At 58.3% G+C, this 23566-nt stretch overlaps 1 protein-coding gene across 1 annotated transcript in view; it reads right to left on the minus strand.

Annotated features, from left to right (window-relative positions):
• Window positions 1–309: 309 nt before the first annotated feature.
• TAF4 (TATA-box binding protein associated factor 4) overlaps window positions 310–23566 on the minus strand; it is a 65512-nt gene continuing 42255 nt past the window's right edge. The window contains exons 6-15 of the mRNA XM_081795375.1: window positions 22664–22753; window positions 21850–22095; window positions 19437–19584; window positions 18936–19050; window positions 16648–16817; window positions 16194–16324; window positions 15403–15528; window positions 14911–14967; window positions 14367–14486; window positions 310–1795 (exon numbers count right to left, since the gene is read on the minus strand). Of these exons, the coding sequence (XP_081651501.1) occupies window positions 1628–1795; window positions 14367–14486; window positions 14911–14967; window positions 15403–15528; window positions 16194–16324; window positions 16648–16817; window positions 18936–19050; window positions 19437–19584; window positions 21850–22095; window positions 22664–22753 (1371 nt within the window). The 3' untranslated portion in view covers window positions 310–1627. The remainder of the gene's footprint in view (window positions 1796–14366; window positions 14487–14910; window positions 14968–15402; window positions 15529–16193; window positions 16325–16647; window positions 16818–18935; window positions 19051–19436; window positions 19585–21849; window positions 22096–22663; window positions 22754–23566) is intronic.

Genomic DNA, 23566 nt, shown 5'->3' on the forward strand with positions numbered 1-23566 from the left:
CCCAGCTGCGAGGACAGGTGCCCAGCGTACCTGTGTCAAGGTGGGGCGGTCCGGCAACGGAAGGCAGGCGGGGTGGCCCGGACGGCCCGAGCACGCGGGGAGGCAACTCGGCTTCGGGCCCTCCCGCCAGGCCTCACTGTGCGGCGCGGAGGTCCCGTCTGCGGAGGTCAGGCTATTCCTCCCAGAGTGGCTGGGGTTTACACACCGATTCTAACAAGGAGCCCCTAAACAAACGCCTCCGCGGAACCAGAGCTGAGTCTCTGGCGGCAGATCTAAAACTGGAAAACCGGGAAGAACGGGCAAAACGGATACAGATAAATTTGTTTTTAATAAAGGAGTTAATTTTCTTTCAATCCTATATAAAACAATAGCAATTAAAAACTTCATTTTTGAAAGTAAAATATTTACATATGAACAAGTAACTGTGCAAAATTTACATGAAAAAATGGAAAGACAGGGATTTCCTAAAAGACAAAATAAAAGGCGTAACAGTTTTCGGGTGTCGATAAAAAATACTGATCAGCATTCGGTTCACACTCGCGCGAATTAAAGTCTGACGTGAGGATTCACACGGAGAAAGCCAAAATATTTACAGTCATAAAAGTACTATCAATAGACAATTTAATACAATAACCTCTGAAAATATAAAGAACCAATTAGTATATTTGTAATAAAAAAATAGGTACAAAGAAGGGGCTTCGCTCTGGACATCTGTAAAGTTGGCCCACAGCTTGCTTACAGTCTCTTAGCAAAATAATTATAGTTTACATAGCCATTTTTATGTTATGTGCCAAAAATTATGTACAATTACTGACAAAATACACCAACCATTTTTCAACACTTGATTCACACTGAGAAACAGTCTTTTGATGATTCTTCTCAACTTTGATTTTATTTCATCTAAGTTTCCACTTTTAGCTAAAAAACACAGTGCAAGTAAAATATATTTATGCTGAAAAGGTTTTCATTTCTTTTAACTTTACAGCTTTACAAACTACAGCAAATAAACTGCGTCTGTACAGGTGCCGACCACGCGCTCGGGAGGAGCCGGCGGCACGGCCTCTCCTGAGCAGGAAGGTGGCTCCGCTCCGCGCGGGCGCGCCGTGGGCTCCGGGCTCCTCGGGGACTCTGGCGAGGGAGGGGACGGGCAGATAAATAGTCTAAAAAATCAGTTTGCTTTGCCAACTGACTAATACAAAAATAAAATAAATGAAATGAGGTCATCGCTGTAGACACACACCTACGCAGTAAGTCGGGTTGAATGAACCAAAATGCACAAATAATGTAGAAACCGCTACGAGGTGACAGAGGGCAACTAATTATTTGCTAAACGATTCCATCAGTTTTTATATATGGCTTGTTTGGCAAGAAGGCCACTCAATCAAAGATGAGCTAAGAGTTAATTGTCCTTTAAGAGGGCCCACGGGCCTCTGTGTTCTCTGTTACAGAAACGTGTTTTCTTCCGCACTGAAGAGTTGACTTAGAAACAGGAATATAAAACTGTTCCGTTGTAAAGAGGTGGCTGTTTTTTAAACAATATCCCATTTGCTTGTTACAAAAGGCGTCATCTGCAAATATATAAAAGCGTCCCAGGCGTCTCCGTCCGCGACGCCGCGCCCGCCCTGTGCTACTTGAGGAATGCTTTGTAGAGCAACAGTGAATGGCTTGTCTCACGCTCATTCTCTAAACAAAATATGAGGTCCCTGAGGTTGACCCGCGTGATCCTTTGTCGCGTGAACTGTCTGGGGGTTCCGACGCCGGAGCTGCCTGGGACCGCCGAGCCTGGGCCCGACCCCTGGTGACGAGAAAGAAGACAGCCGAGTTAGTGGTGTGCACGGGTGGGCGGGACCCAAGGCGCTGGCAGGAAGGGGCAGGGCCAGGTGCTGGCCCCAGGGCTACGTGCCCACAGCCACTCGAGTGTCCCTACAGGTGTGCCAAGGAACCCTGAAGCTGGAGGAAGCCACGTGTGGGACAGGCTCCTTCCTGCAGACCTGCTCCTGGAGCTGAAGTGCTTTACGGGTCCCTAACAGGGAGGGGGTGCGAGCAGGGGGCACGGCCCCCACGCTGACCTCCGGGACCGGTGGTCTCAAGCACCCATAGGGGCACTAACCCCTGCAATTCCCAGGGCTCAGACTCCGGCCCTCAGGGCCTGCAGAAGGCACAGGCGGAGGCTCCTGCCCCAGGGGGATGGCAAGACAGCTCCTGGGCTTGAAGCTGGTGTCCCCGACCTCCATGTGTCCAGGCGGCCAGGTGGGACCAATGCCACACCCGGGGCAATCGTGTCGTCCCCATGTCGCCGGCAAAGGCACTTTCCCAATGCTGCAAAGTCTAAACTCCCAGGCTGGGCGGGCGGGCGGGCGGTCAGCCGGTTAGTGGGCTGGACCGCAGAGCTCTGGGGTCACCGCGGTCGTCCGCAGCCAACAGGGGGCACCCTGCTCCCAGCCAGTCTCAGCGGGACACTGCCACCTCCGGGCGACAGCAGCAACTGGGCTCAGGGCCTGCACCGCTGGGGAACAGCCGAGCTTCTGCGAGTCTCTGACGCCTGCACGTGGACAAGGAGTCACTGGGGGCAGTGTTCCCGGATGCGTCGTGTTGGGTCCTGGGGTTCCAGCACCGCATCTCCGTCCGACCACACAACTCCCAACTGCGTGGTGCCTGGTTCTCCGTTCAGAATGAAAACTAAGCATCTGTGTTCTGATGGTTAAAGTTGCTCGTGCATATTTCAAGTGCAAACATAACACAGGGTATTTTTACCGCATGTTCTCACAGCTTAGGAAGGTGGGAGGAAAGGGTTCCCCGACAGCTGAAGAAGAGCCCTGCTCTGACCAGGCCGCAGTTCCGGGAGCCGGCCAGCAGGTGGCGGGCAAGGCCCACGCACGCTCCGGGCACCAGGTCCCTCTGCCACCTGAGCCCTTTCCCCCAGGGGAGTCCCTGTGCACACGCACCCGTCTTTGACCTCAATTACAATTTGCACCCCCTCCACCACCCTTCACGGCTGAGGTCCCTCCTCCAGGCCAGGTGGCGTGGCAGCTACTTTTCCTTGTTTGAAAGAACAATTCTGGTTTCTCCGTGCTTTCCTGAGCCTCGGTAACAGCCCTAAAGGAGCATTTTGTGCAAGACACACACCGCGCCACCCCACCCCCTCCCCTCCCCCCGCAGAGGCTTGTGATGACGTTGGAGCGGCAGGAGCCCGGGGGCCCGTCGGGGGCCCACCGCTCTGCACCCCAGACACCATGGGGAGAGCCCAGCACGCCCAAGCAGAGGCCAGTTTCTGGGAAGACAGCTGCCCGCGGACGGTGGCCTGCCCTCTGCACCTCCCCTGCAGACGCCAAGACTCACGGGGACAGGCGCAGCCACGCAGAGAGCAAAGGCACTACCTACCTAACGGACCGAAACATCTCTGCAACACGCGTGACCAATTCTGGACCACGTCTGATGTTTCTACTTTCCAAACAGAAAGCCAACAGCCAAAAACAGGAAGGGCAGGGCCCCCACTTCAGGTGGAAATTACCGGGTCAGAACTCAAGACAAATAACACTTGGCGATATTATTGCAATAATACTGCAATATTTCTTAGAAACCACAACTGGTCTCAAAGCGTTAACGGGCAAGTGAGCCGGCGGAGAGCCGCCCCCAGGTGCAGGCGGCATGCTCTGAGGGCCAGCGAGAAACTTCAATTCCTGGTGTTTCTCTGGATGTTGTAAAAGGCCGATGTTCAAAGAGATCCTACTTAATAGTCACTTTACTCCTAATTACACGGGCCGAGCACCGTTTCCCCATCTCACGCCAAAACGGAAGGACGCACTTCACCGTCCCCCCGCCAGGGTCCTGGTCATACTGCTCGTCGGGTATTCTGGCTGCGGGAGGGGTCACAGGGGCCCGGAGCCCGGGAGAGAGGACGGCCGTGACCACCCAGCCTACCGACACCGCGCCCAGCCCAGAATCACGGAACAACCGGTGGGGGGGCGGGGGGTGGCCCCCGGGGGGAGCGGTGACACCCACACCCCATCAAAGGGCTGCTTTGCCCGGTCTCTGCAGGCGCTGGGCTAAGAGCAAGGCGACCCTGGATGTATCGCTTGCACACAGTAGGTCCTCCCCTGAAAACAGCACGTCGCACACCTGTCAGCCCGGTCACGGGGCTGGTCCAAGACAAAAAAAAGAGCTATTTCTTTTGAAGGCAACCTTGCCATTGGCAAAATGCCACAATCGATCTGACAGGCAATGAGCACCTGATGTAAAACCGAATGGGAAAAACCCCACTTTCCGTCCAAATCCCGGCTCGTGGGGCCACCTCAGTTGGGGGCCAATGCTCACGGGGAGAGAAGCCCCCGGCGTGGCTGGGTGCTCGCCATGCGTGCCGACACGTGAGCCCCGGTGCCACGGGCCCTTGGGCACGGTCTCAGGGAAATGTCCACCTCGGGGCCACAGCAGCCAAGAGCCCCGCACTCACGGGCCCCCAGAAGCACGGCCAAGCGGCTCCCGAGCGAGGGGCCCCTCAAGGCTGCGCCCCCGCCCCGCGTTCAGCTGGACAGCCAGGAGCCTGGGCCAAACCGGTTCCAGCGAACCCAATGGCACAGCCTCCGACCGGCTCGCCCTGCTCCCCTCAGTTCCCCAACTCGCCTGCACCCGTCTCTGCGCCTTCCCTGTCCACGAAACAGAGCACCCGGTGCAGACAGGCGGCCGGGAGTACACGCGGCGGCAAAGACACGCAGGTACTCTCCTCAGGAGGACACATACCACTCAGTCACCCCGACACCTCCCTCCGTCTCCCCAAAAGCAACTCAGAACAAGAAGGCACCAATCTACCCAGGCATCGCTCCATCGGCAGACGTGGCGGCACGGAGCGCCCTGCTCCAGAAAGACTCCAGATGAGGACACCTGGCAGGTCCTCCCGAACCCACAGGTGACGTGGCAAAGGCAGAGGATGGAGACAGCGAGGGGCCGCGGTCTGACAGAGGCCACCCAGAATGGCCGGTCCACCCCAGTCTAGCGTCCAGAGTCCTCAGAACACAGAGCCTCCGACGAGGGAAGGAACTAAAGGGACACCGAGGCTCCTGCAAGACCGGGACGTCACCGCCAAAGGACACAGGACCCTCCTACAAGCAACGCAAACAGAAAACCGGCCACACTACCCGACTGCTCAGCACGGTCAGAAGAGGGCGCCATCAGACCGCAAGTCTGATGAGACACCCAAACCCGGCAAAAGTGACCCAAGATGAGCAAGTCCGTCAAGATCTACCGCAAAAAATCAGCAAACAGAATTCCACGCACATCAGAGACTGTCTGGAAAAACAAGAAAACCATTAAGACAACACTTCCAACAACCAAAAGATGTCCTGAAACATTTGACGACATGAGAAGTGCCCTGAATGAAAAATCCCTAACGTTAAGAGAAGTAGATTAAAAAACAGAAGGGATGAGAGTGGAGTAAATGCGAGAAAAAAATGGGAAGGAGACACAGAGATCTCTCAGAAGTGCATAAATTAACTGCAAGGCACCGAGGGCAGACCCGCGAGGAAAGGCAGGCTCGTGAGGGGCGCAGCCGCGGAAGGTCTGGGGAAGGGCAGGTGGCGGGCAAGCAAAGGCCTGTGTTAACAGAGCCTCCGAAGAAGGAAGCAGACAGAACACAACAGACACGGAAGCCAGAGTCCAGGAACCAGAAAGACCAAATCTACACACTGAAAGGTCCCATGAAAACCGACTCTGACATCTCCTCGTGAAATTGCTAGTTTTCAAAGATCAAGACAAGGCCTCGTGTAAAAGAGAATAAATGACAAAGGCAAGTGAATCAGCCTGGCATCGGGGCTTTTCAAAACCAGCTTCCAAAGCAGGACGACCACGGATGCTCATTCACAGAAGGACTGAAAGAAAGTGCGAGCCAAGGATCTTATATCCAAGCCAGACCGTCCTCCCTATCGAAGCCACAGAAAGACCTTTTGCAACATGCAAGTGTCAGGGATTCTGCATGGAGGCCTCCGCAGGCTGGGCCACAGTGCAGTCGTCATCCAAGGCAGGAATGGGCAGGGACACGCGCAGTGCTGGGGCGGGCGGAAGCACTTGTAAGGAAACCACACCGCTTACTGAAGCTGAGGAGGGGCCCGGCGGGAGGGCGGAGAGCAAGGGGCGTGTGCACTGGCTGCTGAGAGAAAGCGGGCGGGGCTCAAGCCCTATGGGAACTAAGAAGCTGAACAGCTAAGAAAAACCAGGGGACATTTAACAAGGTTTATGTGCAAAAATAACCACCAGAATACAACCGTAAGCCTTCCTGAATACAAACATTTTAATTAAAGAGCAAAGAATATGCACTTCAGAGGAAGAGAATCATAGCAAACGTAAGAAATAGGCATAGTTATAAAACACTGAGACAGAAGAGACCAAGCGTGTTGATCATATCAGAAGAAGGCGAATGGGCTCAATTCACCTAATAGAGGGAAAGCTTTTCGATTCGGCTCAGAAAACGAGACATAGCCACGTGCTATAGATGTGAGCCACACCTAAAATCAGGAAGTACAAGACCAAAGCAGGGACAGAGATTCTCTCTGGTGAGGGAAGTGCAGAGAGCGGGGTGAATGATGGTCCTAACTCAGGACACAGCAGAGCTCAAGCCCACTGGACAACGGCAGACATTTTTTAACGCTAAAAGTGCCAATTCACAGAAGATGTGACACTTCCGAATACTTCCGTACCCAACAACGTGGCACACACAGCCCAGCTACAAAGCATCAGCTGCAGAAGACACAGGAGATAAAGACAGAAACGCACCACTGACATCGCCACAGTCCGTACGAGACCCATCGAATGGACAAGAATAAGCAAGGATTCAGAAGACTGGTCCGCATGAGCAGCAGGTGCGTGTTGTGGAAATCTATTAAGCTCTACGCCGTTCGGGAGAATAGGCCCGTTCTCAGGCACCCACAGCACAGTCACCAAGATTCCCCGTGTCGCCACCGGACTGGCACAATTTTAAACAATCATGAACAATCTCCCGCGGTGCTGGTGAGACGGGGGAAAGCGAAGCGACCCGATCTTCGGGAGGGGAGCCCGGCTGTTCCTAACAAGACCTCCTGGCAACTTTGCTGCACCCTCAGCGGTGCGCCCCAGAACACAAAGACCCTCGGGCACGAGGTCATCCGGCATGGCACAATGGCACACAAGTCATCGTTAAATGAAGGAATAAGCGGGGGGGGGGGGGGGGGGGGGGGCAGAAAGGACGGAGGGCAGACAGCACCACAGCCGCTGCGGGAGACACCTGATGGGAAAGCAGGAGCTCACGGCGTGATCGCCCGGCAGGCACCACTTTAGCCAGAGGATCCAAGTCCCCACAACGTGACGCACTCAGAAGGGCACCTTATCCCTTTTGTGAATTGTAGCTAAAATTATGGAACGTGCACTTAATTGTGAGGAAACCCAGGATGAACCCAACTTGAGGGACTCTGTACCAAATAAGTGACCCCCACACTTTGTGAGCGTTGAGATCAGGAGGGAACAAGGAGCGACGGAGGAAGGAGCAAAGAGGGTCCTGAGTGACAACAGGAAAAGGTCCCCAGGGGGACGATGGGGACAATCAAACACAGATAAAATATTTGCAAAACAAACATCTGGTCAGGGACCATCACCCCAAACAAACTGTGCACACAACTCACAAAACTCAACAATAATAAACCTGAATGAAAAATGGGCCGAAGACCCGAGCAGGCCCCTCACCGGAGAAGACGCACAGATGCAGACGGGCGCGGGGACAGACACTCCGCATCACAGGTCGTCAGGGAAACGCAAATCACAACAGCGAGGCACCACGCACGCCTGTCACCAGGGCCCAAACCCACGACCCTGACGACCCCAGACGCTGGCGAGGGCGCGGAGCGGCAGGAGCGCTCGGCCGTTGCCGGCGGGAACGCAGGATGGCGCGGCCGCTTTGGAGGAGAGTTTGGTGTTTGGCTACAAAACGAATCATACTCTCACCGGACGAGCCGGCCATCGCGTTCCTTGCGATTTATCTCCACGAGTCGAAAACTCGTGTCCACACAAAAACCTGCCCACGGATTTTTATAGCGGCTGTGCTCGTGACTGCCAGAACTTGGAAGCGACCACGGCGTCCTTCAGAAGGTGACGGATAAACTGTGGTAGATCCACAACGTGGACCATTACTCTGTGCTCGCGAGAAACGAGCTCTCGGTCGCGAAAACGCAGGGAGGAGGCTCCGACGCTCGTCACTAAGGCAGGAGGCCGATCTGAGGAGCCCCCACACGTGAGTCCGGCCACACGACTTCCTGGAAAAGCACAGCCGGGGACACGTAAAGGGTCAGTGGCCGTCGGGGTGGCGGGAGGTGGGGGTGACGGCAGGTGGGGGTGACGGCAGCGGGGAGATGAACACGCGCAGCTCGGGGGGGTTCGGGGCCGTGACACTAGAGCGCGCGATGCTGTGAAGGTAGGCGCACGTCACCGCACGTTTGTCCAGACCCGCAGAACGCACGACGCCGAGAGTGACCCCAAGGCGCACGTGGACTCGGTGGTGATGACGCGTCCGTGGAGGCTCATCAGTTTTCGTAAATGTAGCCTCCGGTGGGTATTGACGGTGGGGAGGCTGTGCGTGTTCGGGGGCAGGTAGCACACGGGAAATCTCTGTACTTTCAGTCAGTTTCGCTATGAACCTAAAACCCCTCCAAAAAACAAGCTGTATTATAATTTTAAAAAATTAAATTCTGAAAAACCAAATCAAATAAGGTCTTACGAACCATCTAAGCACACTGATGGCTCACTACAGGAAGCTGGGTGAGGAGTGTATAGAAATACTCCAATATTTACCTAACTTTTCCACGGGTCTAAAATTAGTTCAGGGGCGCCGGTGGGGCTCAGTCGGTTAAGCATCTGACTTCAGCTCAGGTCATGATCTCACGGTTTGTGAGTTCGTGCTGACAGCGTGGAGCCCCTCTCAGAGCCTCTGTCCTGCTCTCCCTCTGCCCTTCCCCCGCTCACATGCTCCTGCCCTCCCTCCCTCTCTCTCTCAAAAATAAACATTTAAAATAAATGAATAAACAAAATCAGTTAAAAAAAAGTTACTTTAAAAAGACCTATCCCAAGGAAAGAATCCCAAACTAAAAAAGAAAAAGAACTAAGCATTACCACTGATGAGGAGAGGCATATGGAGAACTTTTTAAAGTACGGATTTTATGTTAATTGTTATATATGTAACACATAAGCCTCCCTCTGAAGTTCAAAAACAGACAAAAGCAACAACGCATGAAAAACCTCCCAGAACAGTGTTTGGCGACCTGCGTCTCTCCACCGTGTCGCTCAGGGTCCCCGCGCTCACCGCAAGCAGCCACCTCGTGCCCGGCCCTCCCCGTGGGGTTTGGAAACACACGCTCGTCCCGCTCCTTGGCCTGTCCTCCAGACACATCTGAACCCAGTCGGACCTTCATCCACGGGCCTTGCCCGCCTGCCCGCCGCTCCCCCCAGCGCCGGGGCCTCAGCAGCCAGAGCGTCTGGGAGGCCGGGTGTGCTGAGCGAAAGACCAGACACATCGGCAATGACGGAACTCGATCTCCCACGGAGACGGACTCACGGGCGAGGACAGGGAGGAGGCCGGGAAGCCGCCCCTGGGTGCGGCCCAGAAGCGGGGTGCCCGCCGGAGCGCGGGGACCGCTTCAGACGCAGAAGGGCTGTGCCTGCACGCGCCTTCCCCCGCGTGGACTGCAGAGGGGCCCGGAACCGGCCTCCACACGCCGCCCCCCGCAGGGGACCGGGGCTCCTGGCCGGGAGCCCGAGGGCGCAGAAGTACCGGAGGCTCCGGATGCCTCTCCTGCCGGCAAAACCGCGACGTGTCAACAAGGGTGACATTTCAAAAGGATATGGAAACAGCTTGAAGGAGCTTCCACTGCCCAAATCTAGAAATAACGAGAGATTGATTACAACCCACTGAATACCACGGGAGACCACGGCCCCGGCCACGGTGGCGCACAAACGCACGAACAAATGGGCGGACGGAGGACGGAGGGAAAGGTCTTCCTGCAGCAGAAGGCGTGAAGGGGACAGACGTCACGGACTGCAGCCGCGATGGCGCGGAGGCTGGGGTGGCCCGCGGAGTCCTGGAACACCTCCTCGCTCAAGGCGAACAAATACTAACCGAACGGCGGTGACTACACGCCGGACAGTGTGGCCGAACCTGGTGACCACGGTCCGTATCAGCAGGAAGGTCACCACACGGGGTGCTTCCTCATGTGACAGACTGGACGCAGTGCCATCGAGATGGAGGCGTTTCTGCCAGAGTCACACAGACCCAGGCCGAGGCTCATCCTGTAGACGGAAGTGCCGTCCCCTGAGCGCTGTTGAGAACGAGGGATTCGTAACAGGCTCACGTGCAAGCCAACCGGATGCCCCACGTCCCTGCACAGACGTGGAGATGCTACTGGGGCCACTGGTGACACGGGGGCATGAGGACAGGCAGACATGCCGCCTGGAGTCTGTGCGGCCTCGTGCCAGACAGGGCCCGGAGGTAGCAGCACTAGGGGTGCAAAACGCTCCATCAGAGGAACGTATACACACACACGTGTAACACACACGTGTAACACACACACACACACACACACACACGAGACACCGTGACGGGGTCGGGGTCATGCAACACTCAGAACTGAGAGCATCAACAAAGAGCTGTGAGCGCTACTCCTACAACTCTTCTGTAGGCTTGAAACTATTTTCAATGAAAAGAAAGCTGTATTTTTAAATAAGCACCGTCTGCTGGGAAGACAGCAACGGGGGCAGCAGTTTCTTCATCTTCCCAAAGGCCCGTGTATGACTCACGGCAACTGAGCGGCCAAACCCAAAACCAGCAACCGTTATTTAGAGCAAACCCCGCGAAGACGAGCCGCGGGCGGCCACAAGCCCGAACGGGACCCCCAGAACTGTGCAGGACGGGCTCCCGCCGGGCTGGAGGCCTCAGGGGGCAGCGGCCACAGAGCAGCATCCCGCGGACGAGATCGGGAGGTAGGAAACAAGGTGGGCAGGACGGGGCGGTGGAGACAGGGACGGCCCAGGAGCGAGGCGGGGAGGGGAGCCGTGCATGCTGACAGCAAGCATCCAGCACACGAAGGCCACGAGAGAGGGGCTCCGCCAGGTTCGCAGGCTACCTCAGACACACACACCCATCGAGTTTGAGGAAACGAAAGTCACGTGAAAAGAGCCAACAGGACGGCACGAGGATTGAACCCCTCCCCCCCAAGTTGCTACAGGGAAGAGAGAAAACGAAGACGGGTAACATCCTTGCAGACAGTGAAAAACACCGAGAAGACAGAATCAACAAACAGACCAAAACTGTAACGGTCTACCTCAAAACAAGCTAAGAGACACTGACGACAGTCGTAAAGAACAAGAGAAGCCGGAATTAGCGAAACTCAGAAACGAGGCGCCAGAGTTGGGAAAACATTAGACGGAAAACTCAAGAAACCGCGAGCACAAGAACGTGAGCGCAAGTGAGGCTGACAGAGGGTTCAAGAGGCAAGGACGACACAACGGTCCCCGTCGGGGTCTCCAAGGAGGAAGCCGGGGAAACAAGCCACCAGAGATGTTCCCGAACGAAAACAGACTTGAAGCTGCGTGAACGCCACCCATACCCGAGACCGCCAACCCAGACAACCGGTTCCAAGGAAAATTAAAGGCTCGTAAGAAAAAAAAACAAATTCTTTGGGGAACTTGGGCTAAAAGAACACATGACGTATAAGAGAAACAAAATTAGACTATCATCAGGCCTGAACAGCAACACTTTATGCCAGGAATACATATCCGGAGTAACACGTTCAAGATTCTCGAGGGAAGCAAATGGGAGACAAGGATTTCACAGCTACGCAAACGGGCCTTCAAGTACACAGGGCACGAGCTGCTTCCGCGTGTAAGCACCTGCAGACGCCCTCCCCACGAACCATCCCAAAACAAGCCGGCAGAGGAATCACAGAAAACCGAAAACGACCACACAGACACCAACATCAAGATGAATCATCCGTGTGACGCACACGGTCCCTCGAGGAACCCTGCGGGAGGACGAGAGGGACCGCGGGGCGAGGCACTGCTGCAGCGAGCGAGGCCGCTACATGCTCGACACGCACGACAGGACGCTCCCGGCCAGAGCCCCGCCTGCCCGAGCGGGAAGACCCTGCTCCCACCCCAGCACCCAGCCGCGAGGCCACCTGCCCTTCCCCGGGAGCCACCTGGACGGGGGAGGCAGTGTCTACGGGGGGCGCACTAGGTCAGAGGGGCGTTCCACAGACCCTTACTGACGCCAAAGGGAAAAACAAAGCGCCCGACCGAGTCAGGATGAACCGTCTGCTAAGCGAGAACCCGCACTCCTGGGAGGGAGTCCATCTGCCGCCCACAATCTCCAGCACCGAGTGGCAATCGCTAGACACGCAGAGAAACAGGAAAGTGGGAGCCGCAGGTGAGGAGAAGAGCAGCCAGCAGAGAAGGTCTGAGCCCAGACCCTGGACCCGCACAGGCATTAAAGCAGCCTTTTTTTTTCTTAATTTTTTTTTTCTTAACGTTTATTTACTTTTGAGACAGAGAGACAGAGCACGAGTGGGGGAGGGGCAGAGAGAGGGAGACACAGAATCCGAACAGGCTCCAGGCCCTGAGCCGTCAGCACAGAGCCCGGCGCGGGGCTCGAACTCACGGACCGCGAGATCGTGACCTGAGCCGAAGTCGGACGCTTACCCGACTGAGCCACCCAGGAGCCCCATAAAGCAGCTTTTATGAACAGGCCAAAGGCAGGATGTCCCGGGGGCTGTGGTCTCTCTCAACACGTGAGCAGACAGGGAACTTCAGCAAAGAATCAGAAACCGTAAGAAAGACTGGAAACCCCAGAACTGTGAACACATCGGTGGGCGCGAGCTTCAGTGGGTGGGCTCCACGGCTGCCTGTGGGTGACACGGCTCCGTGTGGTCAGGGGACCTGAGGACAAACAGGGGAAATCATCCTGCCTGAAGACGAAAGAAAAATGAACGCTGCCAGACACCTGAGGGCAACGTCACCAGGTCTCATGTACTTGTCGCTGGCAAGTCCAAGAGGAAAAGCAAACCGGAACCAGAAAAAATTTTGAAGAACTGAAGGCCACCATGCCCCCAATTTGAGGAACTTCTTCTACAGATCAAAGAACCCCAAGCAGGCCAAATGTCAAGAGAACCAAGTCTAAAAAGGACCGAGACAAACTTCTCAAGTTTACAATGAAAACGTCAAAGCAGCCAGAGAAGGGAGATACGTCAGGTGCGCGGCACAAGCGTAAACCACGTGGGGCCCAAAGACACCGGAACCACGTCTTCCACGGGAGAGAGACGGTCACACATCCATCGCAGCTGCTGATCAGGTTAGGAAAAAGGGTTCTGCCATTTTGCAAAACACGCCAGGAAACCTCCCACCTTTTTTGTGATCCGGAACGAGACAGCACAGCATTGGGACGGAGATGCCCTCCGCGGCGTGAAGGACTCCAGCCGTGAAACAGAGGGGCTCGGGGAGCAGGGGCATAAGGGGTGCCTGGTCGTGGGGCTCCCACATCCCTCTTAGCACGTCCTCACCTAAAGTACACGGCTCCCATCTGGACACGCTCAGCTCCTTCAGGAGCGTAGAAGAGACCAAATCTTCAATGCAAAAAAAAGGGCTGTCAACCCAGACTTTTGCATTCAGGGAAAGTACTATTCAAAGTTGAGGGGGGGGAACGCCATCCCTTTCGAGTAAACAGAAGCTGAGTGAACCCCGCCCTGCCCCGCCCCCACCAGCGCAACGCCCACTACAAATGCCGGACACGGTCCTGTGGGCCGACGGAAACGCTGCTCGTGCAGGCCCGGACCGCGGCCTCCAGAAGCAGAAACTACACACGCCAACGGGAAACGCCAGGCTCTCTTTCTTCCCGTAACTTAAAACACAACGGACGGTAAACCAAGATAACAAAACCCTAAGGCTGGGTTTATAACCGTGTGTGAAGATATCACAACAAACAACACGAGAAACCAACAAAATCTGGACACACGGAAAGCGGCACGGGTCCCTCTCCCCGGCACCCGGACTCCCGGCCCGGCTCCTCGCCCGCCCCATGCACGGGCCTCTTCCAACAGCTCCTTCCGCGGGCGGCCCGACGCTCACCGCGTCCACGCACGCGGACCAAGCCTCCGTGCGGCGAGAACCCGGGCTCCCGCAGCGTCCACGACAAGCCGACGTGAGCGTGAGGTGTGGGGCGCACAAGTACTCCGGGGAGGCCCGCGGGGGGGGCGGGGCGCGCGCAGGGCGGTCGAGGATCCCGGGCACCTGCCCGACCTGGGGCACAGAGCGGAGACGCCCCCGGGGCCCCTCCAGCCCTCCTCGCCGCCGCCGCCACGGTACTGTACCTCCGTCCCCGACCCCGGTCCCGGAGAGTCCACCTTCCGCTTCTTCCGGGGCCCGATGGCGGCGAGCGCGGTGAGGTTGGCGTCCCGCTGCCTCATCTGCGCCAGTTCCTGCTGCTGCATCTTTGTTGAGAAAAGGAAAACAAGGACCGTCAGGTCACACGCGTGGCTCTCGCTTTGCTACGAAACAAACAGAGGCGGCTGCGGGTCTTGGGAAACCGTCAAAGTTGAAACTTCTCTCACGTTTGGCTTCAACGGTAAGCTTATCCCGCAATCAGAAACACGAAGCAAAAGCAGATGCGCGCCTCTCAAAGCCCAGAGGACATAACGAACTGAAAGTACAAAGACTACGGCGCACCCAGTGGGGAAACGCCGCCACATGTGGGAGCGGGACGCGGGCTGTCTGCAGCCGTCTCAGGCGGCTGTGTCGGTGCCCGTCGTACAGAAACACCGCCCCTTCCTCACCCTTTCTTGTGTGGCACGAGCAGGTTACGTGAGAGTCTATTTTCAAGTGTAGAGTAAAGATTTTCTGGCTAAAGACGCTTACCTCTTTTGCCTTCTGTTTCAACCTTAGTTGTTCTGGGTCTTCTTGTCTGGATCGAGACTATTTTTTAAAGAGGTAAAAAGAAAAATAAGCTCGGACCTAAGTGTTCATCGTCTAACAGACACGCTATTTTACTCATGATATAGTAATATCCAGATCATACGACGGGACGTATATTACGTTTTTCAATGCTTTTTTACGGCCCAAACGTAACAATTTAGGCTGCACACCATGGGGAAAAAAACAGCCACCATGAAGGTCAGTGCCCCTGGAGAAGAGCTCACACATGGCTTTCGCCACGCCCGCCGGTCAAGGGCTCTGACAGACGGTGGGCCAGGTCAGCCCAAGGGGCTCTGGCTCAGGTCTGCAGCCCACCCGAGGCCCCCTTCCAAATCAAATGCATCACACCTTCGGGCCCGGGCCGGCCCCAACAGCACGCTGGCCTCCCAGGGCCTGGGGTGGGAGCGGCCGGCCGCGAGAAGCGCACACACTTGCCTTGGCCGCCCGCATGAGGATTTCTCTCTCTTGCTCGTCTTTCCTCTGCTTTTCAATTTGATCAAGCTGCTCAAAAAATTTGAGCTGAGCCCGGACATCACTTGCCTGCTCGTATCTGTCATCATCCTACAGAAAGGCAAGAACACGGTCATAATAAACCTGGGGACCGGGCTGGACAGGCTGCGCACACCCCGCTTCCCCAAAGCGAGTCCTACGGAGTCCCGCACACCCGCCCCCGGCGCGGATGGCCTGCGTGGGACGGGTCTGCAGGCCAGCAGGCAGACGGAGTCTCGGTGAGCCGTGCTGGGGCTCACGAGGGGTTTCCACCTCAAACGCTCGTGTATCATTTGATTTTCACTGCCACTCCGAGGGCACGGGCCTCACGCGGCTGGGCCCCTCTGCACAGCTCCCACGTGAGGACAGAGGAAGGCAGATCCCACCCTGCAACCTGCCCCTGAAGGCAGGACCTCGGTGCAGGTGACCCTCCACGACACAAACGGGGCAGCGGCCCGAGTCGCGGGAGCAGGGCTGGCTCGGGGCCGTGGGCATGCCACGGTGGCACTGGCAGGGGCTCCGGGACCCCCACCCCAGCCCCGGCCCCGTGCCTCATGCAGGCCCGGCCTGCCCTCCTCCTCCGGCCGGGCGCACGGCACTGAGGCAGCTCCGTGGAGAATTCGGAGCCAGCGCGACACCTGTGCGGCCCCGCGCACCCGGTGCAGGAAGAGGCTTCCCGGCAGGACCGACCCGGAGTCCACGGCCAGCTCGGCCTCTTCAGGACGGCAGTGTGTTACCTTGTACGAGAAGTTCTTCTGCTGGGCCGTCTCTGATATTTTCTCCACGAGATTCTGTAGCCTCTGCTGCGTGGCGTGTGATACGTAACTCACAACGTCCGGATGCAACTCCGTGATGCCGTGTTTTTTACCTGGGGGTAGGCAACGCTTTAGCCGCCGAAGCTCCTTCTCTCCTCTCCGAGTCACCGTTCTGTCTTCCTCGACTCACCGCTCAGAGCGACCAGAGGGCGGCCTGGACAGGCCCTCGGGGCAGGGGTGGGGGTGGGGGGTCGGTCTACACCCGCTGCAACTACCTGAGAACCACCGGCATCGAGCACGGGGAAAGTACAGCACCGGTAACAGGCAGGACAAGGTACCGAGTGCGCTCCGCCGGGGAGCTGGGCAGAAGACGGCTCTATGCGGGGCTAGAGTCGCATGTGCACCGGGGGCCCCAGTGACGGCGGCACCCACGTACCGATCTCTAGGATTCTTCTCTGTAAAGGCGCTGGTAGGAGAAAGGTTTCATCCTTACAGGATCGCGTCAGGGTGCCCACTAAGTCAGAGTTCGTGGCTAATATTCGTGCACTTTCTTCCGACAGGTTTACTCCCGCCATCGAGGCCACGTCGTTGATGTCATCGTCATCCCTTCAGAGAGGAAGATAAGCTGACTGAGCGAGGGGCGCGTCGGGAGACGCTCGGGGGGCCTGACCCAGCGGTCCACAAGCGGGGCAGGGGACCCCGTGCAGAGAGCGCACGGACGCCCCTCCAGGCGAGTGTCCCGCCGGCGCCCTCCGGCCCTGCACCATCACCTGATCGAGGAAGCCCAGCGGTCTTCTTTGAAAAAGAGTCTGGTTTTTTTTCTTCTTTTAATTTCTTTTAATGTTTATTTTTTGAGAGAGACAGAGACAGAGCACGGGCAGGGAAGGGGCAGAGAGAGAGGGAGACACGGAATCCGAAGCAGGCTCCAGGCTCCGAGCTGTCAGCACAGAGCCCGAAGAGGGGCTCGAACCCACGAACCGTGGATCATGACCGGAGCCAAAGTAGGAGCTCAACCGACTGAGCCCCCAGGTGCCCTAGGAGTCCGTTCTTTTAAAGGAAGACCAGCTAAGCATTAAAGCTGCACAGGAGTCCCAGCACGAGGATGCGTGTAGAGGGCTCCTCCACGGTCAGGACTAAGCTCAGAGAGCAAACCCAGCCACACAGGACCCACAGCTTCAAGGAGTTTGTTCCCAGTGAAACCTGGCTAAGAAAATCAAACAGCATTCTTTTCTTAAAACGGTCCCACAATTGTGGAAAAGGCAGAGTCGGGGGTGAAGGACCCTTTCCTTCCTGAATGAAGCTGCCGACCTGACGCCCCACGCCCCGGATCACCCCACGCGTGCCCCCCGAGGAGCCGGCGTCCCCTGCGAGCAGGCCGCCAGCCACACGCACGGCCCCCCTCCAGCCTCCCTAGCCTGGGACGCTCCTCAGCCTCGCCTTGGCTCTCATGCCAGTGACGCTTAGAGGCCACGGGCCAGGTGTCCTGCAGCAGGTGTGTGTCCCCCGTCTGACTGACGTCCCCTCCCCTCGTGACAAGAATGTCACACAAGCCCCGCAGAGGGCCGGGTCTCCTTGGTCCTTTCCTGATGCACTCTGAGCTCCAGCCCTCTGGGGTCCCTGCCGGCTTCCCCCTCCTCATTAGCTCCCCATTTATTCACCGTCACGGGCTCGTGCGTTCCTGTCTCACCCAGGGCACACAGCCTGTCACTACAGACACGCACAGTGGGAGGGAGCCCATCCACCCCAGCACCGCTCTCTGACCTGATGAGATGTGCTAGCTTGCCCTGCAAAGACCCCGAAACCAGCCTTTCTCAGGCACCTGGGTCACGGCGCCACAACGGTTTTTGAAAGCCGTGGTCCGAGCGCTGGGCGGGCTCCCTGCCATCCGGGCGCTACTCCCAGGTGCCTCTGGTGCACACAGCAAGGAGCCCCCGCAATCTGTGCGTGGACACGGACACGGACCCCACGAGCTAACCTGGCACCACGGGGCCTTTCTAGCTCGCCTCGTGCCCGCACTAAAATTTCCTTCCGTGGGACATACCCGGATTCCCCGTGGCCCTCATTCCCTCGCTTCTCTTCTGTGCAGGTGGACCCCTCCCTCGGGGCGGTCCTCCCCGCCCCCACCGGGCGCAGGCCCTCCACACCGGGCCATCCAGGCACAGCGCCCTCCTCACCCCGCTCGGGCGCCGACCCCGGCTCGGCACCGCTGACGCCAGCCCTGCTCCAGCGGCCGACGGTGTCAGGGACGAAGTCTGGTGGGGGCGGGCCCGTGAACACCCCGAGGACGCGTGTCCTTCCCCGCTGCTTCATCGTGATCCACGTCCGCGCCACGGCCTTCCCGCTGCGCGTCCCTGACACGCAGCTTTTTACCCAGCTGCTCAAGAGCCCAAACCACAGCATTTGTTTCCAAAAGTTTGAAGTTAAAAGAAGGGCAGGTGAGGCGTCCTACGTGATGGTCACGACGCACTCGCAACACCGAGACCTAGCGTCACAACGATGGCCTTTCCGTCAGTTCATACAGAAAACAGCGGCTCATTTACTTCCTGCTGTGCGTTTGCAGCAGATCTCCCTGCGCTAACTTTGCGGGAAAACGCGTACACGGGGGTCAAAGGCACGGAAAGAAAGCGGTCCCAAAACCACAGCGCCGGTGCCCCGCGGGCGAGGCTGCCACAGGCCCAGGCCTTGGCCCCGCCACCTGCTCAGCGCGGACAGTGCGCCCCGTACCGAAACGAGCCTCCCCCGGGCTCCTTGAGTTTGTTTTTCTGCGCGGCAGCTGCTTGAGCCGAGACGGCAGAGAGCGCTTTGGTTCCAGGTAGCACGGCGGGCTTCACCACGGGCACTGCAACACAAGACAGCAGCGGTCCACGCGCTGCACGTGTGCCCCGCGCCCCCCCACCGCACCCTCCCCGCTCCCCCGCCACACACATGGGCCCAAACGGTCGGGAGCCTGGCGGCTGAGGGGAGGCCATCACTGCCGACCCACCACGGTGACGCCCGTCAACACGCGGGACCCCTCGCCTGAAATCCTGGGCAGAGGCACGAGCGCACCCGTCAGGTGCAGGAGGGGCTCGGGACAGAGAACCCAGCGGCGCCAACTGGACCCGTTGCCCCCGAGATCACCCCGACGCGGCGATGGCCGCACGGCGCTGTGGACGCAGCGAAGGGCACCGGACGTTTGGGGGGGCGGTGGCGGGGAGCCCCGGGCGTGCGGCCCACGGCCCTCACCTGGCTGCAGCTGGTTCAGCTGGATCTGCTGAGGCGCGGTGAGCACGATGCGGCTGTGAGGCTGCCGGAGAGCGACCATGGGCGTCTGCGTCAACGTCACCTGCGGCGGGCGGATCAGCGCTCCGGGCTTGGGCGGCTGCTGGATGACCTGGGGCAGAGCCACGGGCCCATGAGCACCCACGCCCAGCTGGAGGCCCTGCCGGGACCTGGACGCCTGCGTCCGCGCCACAAAAGAGGGGAGCTCTGGGGGCAGATCTGCACGTGGGGCCTGAGGTCGGTGCCAGGACGAGGCAGGCTGACCCGGCGGCCTGGCGTCGGAACAAGCGCCTTCCCCCCAAATCTCAGAAGGGGATACGGCTGCTAGCCACTGCAGGGCCCCGTTTTCCCTCCCGCACAGGGTCTCTAAGAGATGGGTCGCCTTCTACCCCGGGGCGGGGGGGGGGGGGGGGGGGGGGGGGGTCAGATTTCCCGCGTCCTGCCCTGAACTCAGCCCTCAGCCTTCAGGGAAGAGCCTCTCCTGCGGCCTCCCCGTGGGGGCCTGCCCGTGCCCACCACCCGAAGCTGAGCTGGGGAGACACCCCAGAGCTGAGTCCAGCCCCAGCTGTGTCCCCTGCTGCCCCCAGGCCTGCTCGGGGCTGTGCTGCCTGGAGCTCCATCAGCCAGAGCGAGCTCCTGCCTCTGCCTTTGCTCCAGGGACCCCCCACACCCCGCCCCGTCTAACCCTGGGCCCAGCCCAGCGCCCCGCCCCACGCACAGTGGCACTCCCTATGCCAGAGTCACACTGCCCGGCCCAGAAGGTTATTACGTAGGTGACCTGATGGGCGTGCCCGGTATTACGAGACACTTGCTGGGGACACGGGGTGGTGCCCTGCAACCAAACTGTTTCTGCAACAAACCCATGAAAATTCACCCTCTAAAGGAAGAGTCAAGACAACAACTGCCTCAGAGTGGTCAGGGTCAGAGTCAGAGTCAGGTTTTGCCACGAACTAAGGGAAAAGCCACGGTTTTCATCTCCATAGGCTTCCAGGATCCAGGAATGGACCGGACTCAGGCCTAACCCCACTGCTGCTCCCCCACACATCCCCCACCCCTGGCGGGACTGGGAAACGCAGTGCAGAAGTGACCCCGTGGGTCACCACAGCCTCTGACCACAAACCAGGAACACGGGTCAGGTCACAACTACGCACCAAAAGTCAGACCTTTCCAGGAAAGACCGGAACCCACGAGGTTCTCTTCAAGGGAACGCCCCTTTAGCGCAAATTAGGCCAGGGGGGTAGGACGGCCCTGTACGTACAGACCTGCACCCTCGGCACGAAAAGCCCTCCTCTCGCACGCACCCTCAGCCCGCAGCACCGCACAGCGCCCAGCCCGGAAGACCAGACGCTCTCACCCACCATCTCAGCACACCTTCCTCACTGGCGGTCAACGCGAGACAAAGGCTTCCCTGAGCAGGTGGGCAAACAGCCCCACGGACTCTGGTGGCTCACCGGTGGCTCACTCAGTTACTATGTGGCCGCTGTGACAAAACACACTCTACGACCCGCTATCAGGTGACAAGGGAACCTGCACCGTGGGGGAGCTTTAATGGTCTGTAAAGCAACAAAATCCCTCTGAAATTAAAAAAGCCAACTGCCCTTCCAGGTTTGGGGAGCACATTTAAAATGCAACTCCTGGGGCGCCTGGGTGACTCAGTCGGTTAAGCGTCCAACTCATGATCTCAGCTCAGGTCATGATCCCACAGTTCATGAGTTTGAGCCCACATCGGACTCTGCACTGACAGCACGGAGCCAGCTTGGGATTCTCTCTCTCCCTCTCTACCCCTCTCCCGCTCACGCGGTCTCACTCTCAAAATTAACTAAAAAAAAAAAAAAAAAAAAAAATTTGAAACGCAACCCTTCCCAGCAAAGACAGCCCTCGTCTAGCCACGGAACTCAGAAAACTGGATCCACACCTTAAATCAACAATCAGCAGCCTGCAGCTTTGTGTCACCGAGACCCAAACTGGGGCTGCAGAGCTGGGCTCAAGGCCGTGAGACAAAAGGCCCACCGACCGCCTGCCTGATGTGTCCATCGCCAGGCACACGGTTTCCTGTCCCGGGGCCGCTGCTCCTGATCAAAGATAACGTCCCACTGAAGATTCACTACAAATGCCCGGTGTTCACTGGGGGCACGAACACCCCCGGCCGATACCAGGAAGGGACAGGCCGTTGGGTAAGAGCCAACGGGCTTATCCCGTCTTCCCAGGAAACACGCGTGCGGGGCCTCGGCCCCAGTTCACGCCTGAACTCTGTTAGCGCCCCGGCCTCCCCCGGCGGGAGCCCTGCCGCCTGCCTGCGGGGACGCGTCCCTGAGCCGTGGCCGATCTGCGTGAGAGGTGGGCACGGGGGTGACGGGCGAGGCTCTCGCCTTCATACCAGCGGCGTGGGCTGCCCCCGCTTGCCAACGCCAACCTGTGTGGGCTGCGTGAGGCTGATGACAGGGGGCTGGAGAGCGCTGGTCACGGTGGCCGCCGTCTTCCCGGCCGTGCGCTGGACCGAGCTGCTCAGCACCACGGCCGTGAGCGCGGTGGTGGCCTGCGAGGCGGGCGGCGGCTGCTGCTGGCTCTGCTGGATGAAGGCCGCGGAGTCGGGGGTCAGCTGTCTCAAGGCGGGCAAGCTTCTCTGGGCGGGAAGACAGACACAGGGTCGGCAGCGGCACGCGGCCGGGCTCCCTCCTCACAAACCCAGAAACCTCCCGCTGTGAGGAGCAAGCCCCTCAAGCTCAACCGCGCGGGTCTCAGCGCCTTCACGCCTCTGGGCGTCGGCGCGGGCAGCCGGGCGCACTAACCCGCAGCCCCACCGTCGCCGAGCAGGATGATTCTCGGAAAGAACTGGCTAGAATTTGCTCAGAAAAAAGAAAAGGGCGGTATTTCTGAAAGGCTCTTAAGAATGTCACGGCGGCAAAAGTTACTTAAGAGGGCCGGCCTGATGCCCTTGAACTCCACCGCCTACGGGCGAGCCCCGCCCATCGGCCTTCGGGCCGGTGCTTCTGTCTGCTCTGTGCCAGCGGCCAGGCCACAGGCCAGGGGCCTCAGGGCTCAGAGAAAACCCCCTGACGGGGAACGTGAGGAGCGTCACAGGGCACCTGAAACCCACAAGCCCACGGGGCCACCTGGGCGTCCCCCTCTCCCCTCCCCCAGGCCCACGGCAGGCTGCTGGCGTGCAGTGCCGCAGGGGTCTCCACATTTACCTTCAGGAAAGGCACAAGGTAAGGTTGAGGTGAAGAATTAAGTTCTCGGTATAACCTACTGGTGAAATCTTCCGCTTCGATTTTTCCATCCTTAAAAACGAAAACCACAACAAAATTCTCTCGTGAACACAAGTTAACACTCCTCTGGTTATTCAGCACTGCTCTGGTGCCCGTGGGAATCCGCGTCCTTTCCGCCAGGTCTTGCATGGGGCACAGGTGACAGCATGGGGCAAGTCAGGGACGCCTTTACAAGAAGAGGCGACCCACATTGAGACCCCCAAGCCTCCAGGAGGAAGCCCGGGGTGGGAAGCGAGAACCCAGACAAGAGGGGGGCACAACCCTGTTCTGGAAACCGAAGCATGTGTGGTCTCAGGGTAGGGGAGGCTAAGAGAGGCGGGCAGGGACGGGATGTCACGGGCCATCCTCGAGAGGAAGCCCTAAGAGGGAGCGCTCTCAGCCAGGGCTGCCGACGTCTGGGGTCCCGCAGGGGAACTCAAGCTTCCGCCCAACCTGTCCAACCTGTGCCCTCTTGTTTGGGGCGTTACCAGCAGCCAGGCCCTAACTAATGCCAGGTTCAAGGAGGAAGCGGCAGCAGCGTCCAGGGTACCAGGAGGGCCCATGAGAAGGTGGAACAGGGGCCCCGGTGCCCTGCCGAGAGCACAGCCAGGTGGGGGCAGGGGTATTGCCAGATCACGTGGGGAGCAAGGGACGTAGTGCCGAGTGGCTCCTTCGGCAAGAGGGGACCGACCACAGACAAGGGACCACAAGGATGGACAGGAGAGGCATTTACTTCGTCGGCGATTTTCACGAGAAGGCGGAACTGTTACAATTAAAACAAAAAGCTAGGAATCGTTGCTTCCCGTGAGAGGGGAGATCGTTTTTCAATCTCTACGCTCCCTGAAA

This window comes from Panthera onca, chromosome A3 (genome assembly GCF_046562875.1).
Source record: "Panthera onca isolate mPanOnc1 chromosome A3, mPanOnc1 haplotype 2, whole genome shotgun sequence".
NCBI classification, from domain to species: Eukaryota; Metazoa; Chordata; class Mammalia; order Carnivora; family Felidae; genus Panthera; species Panthera onca.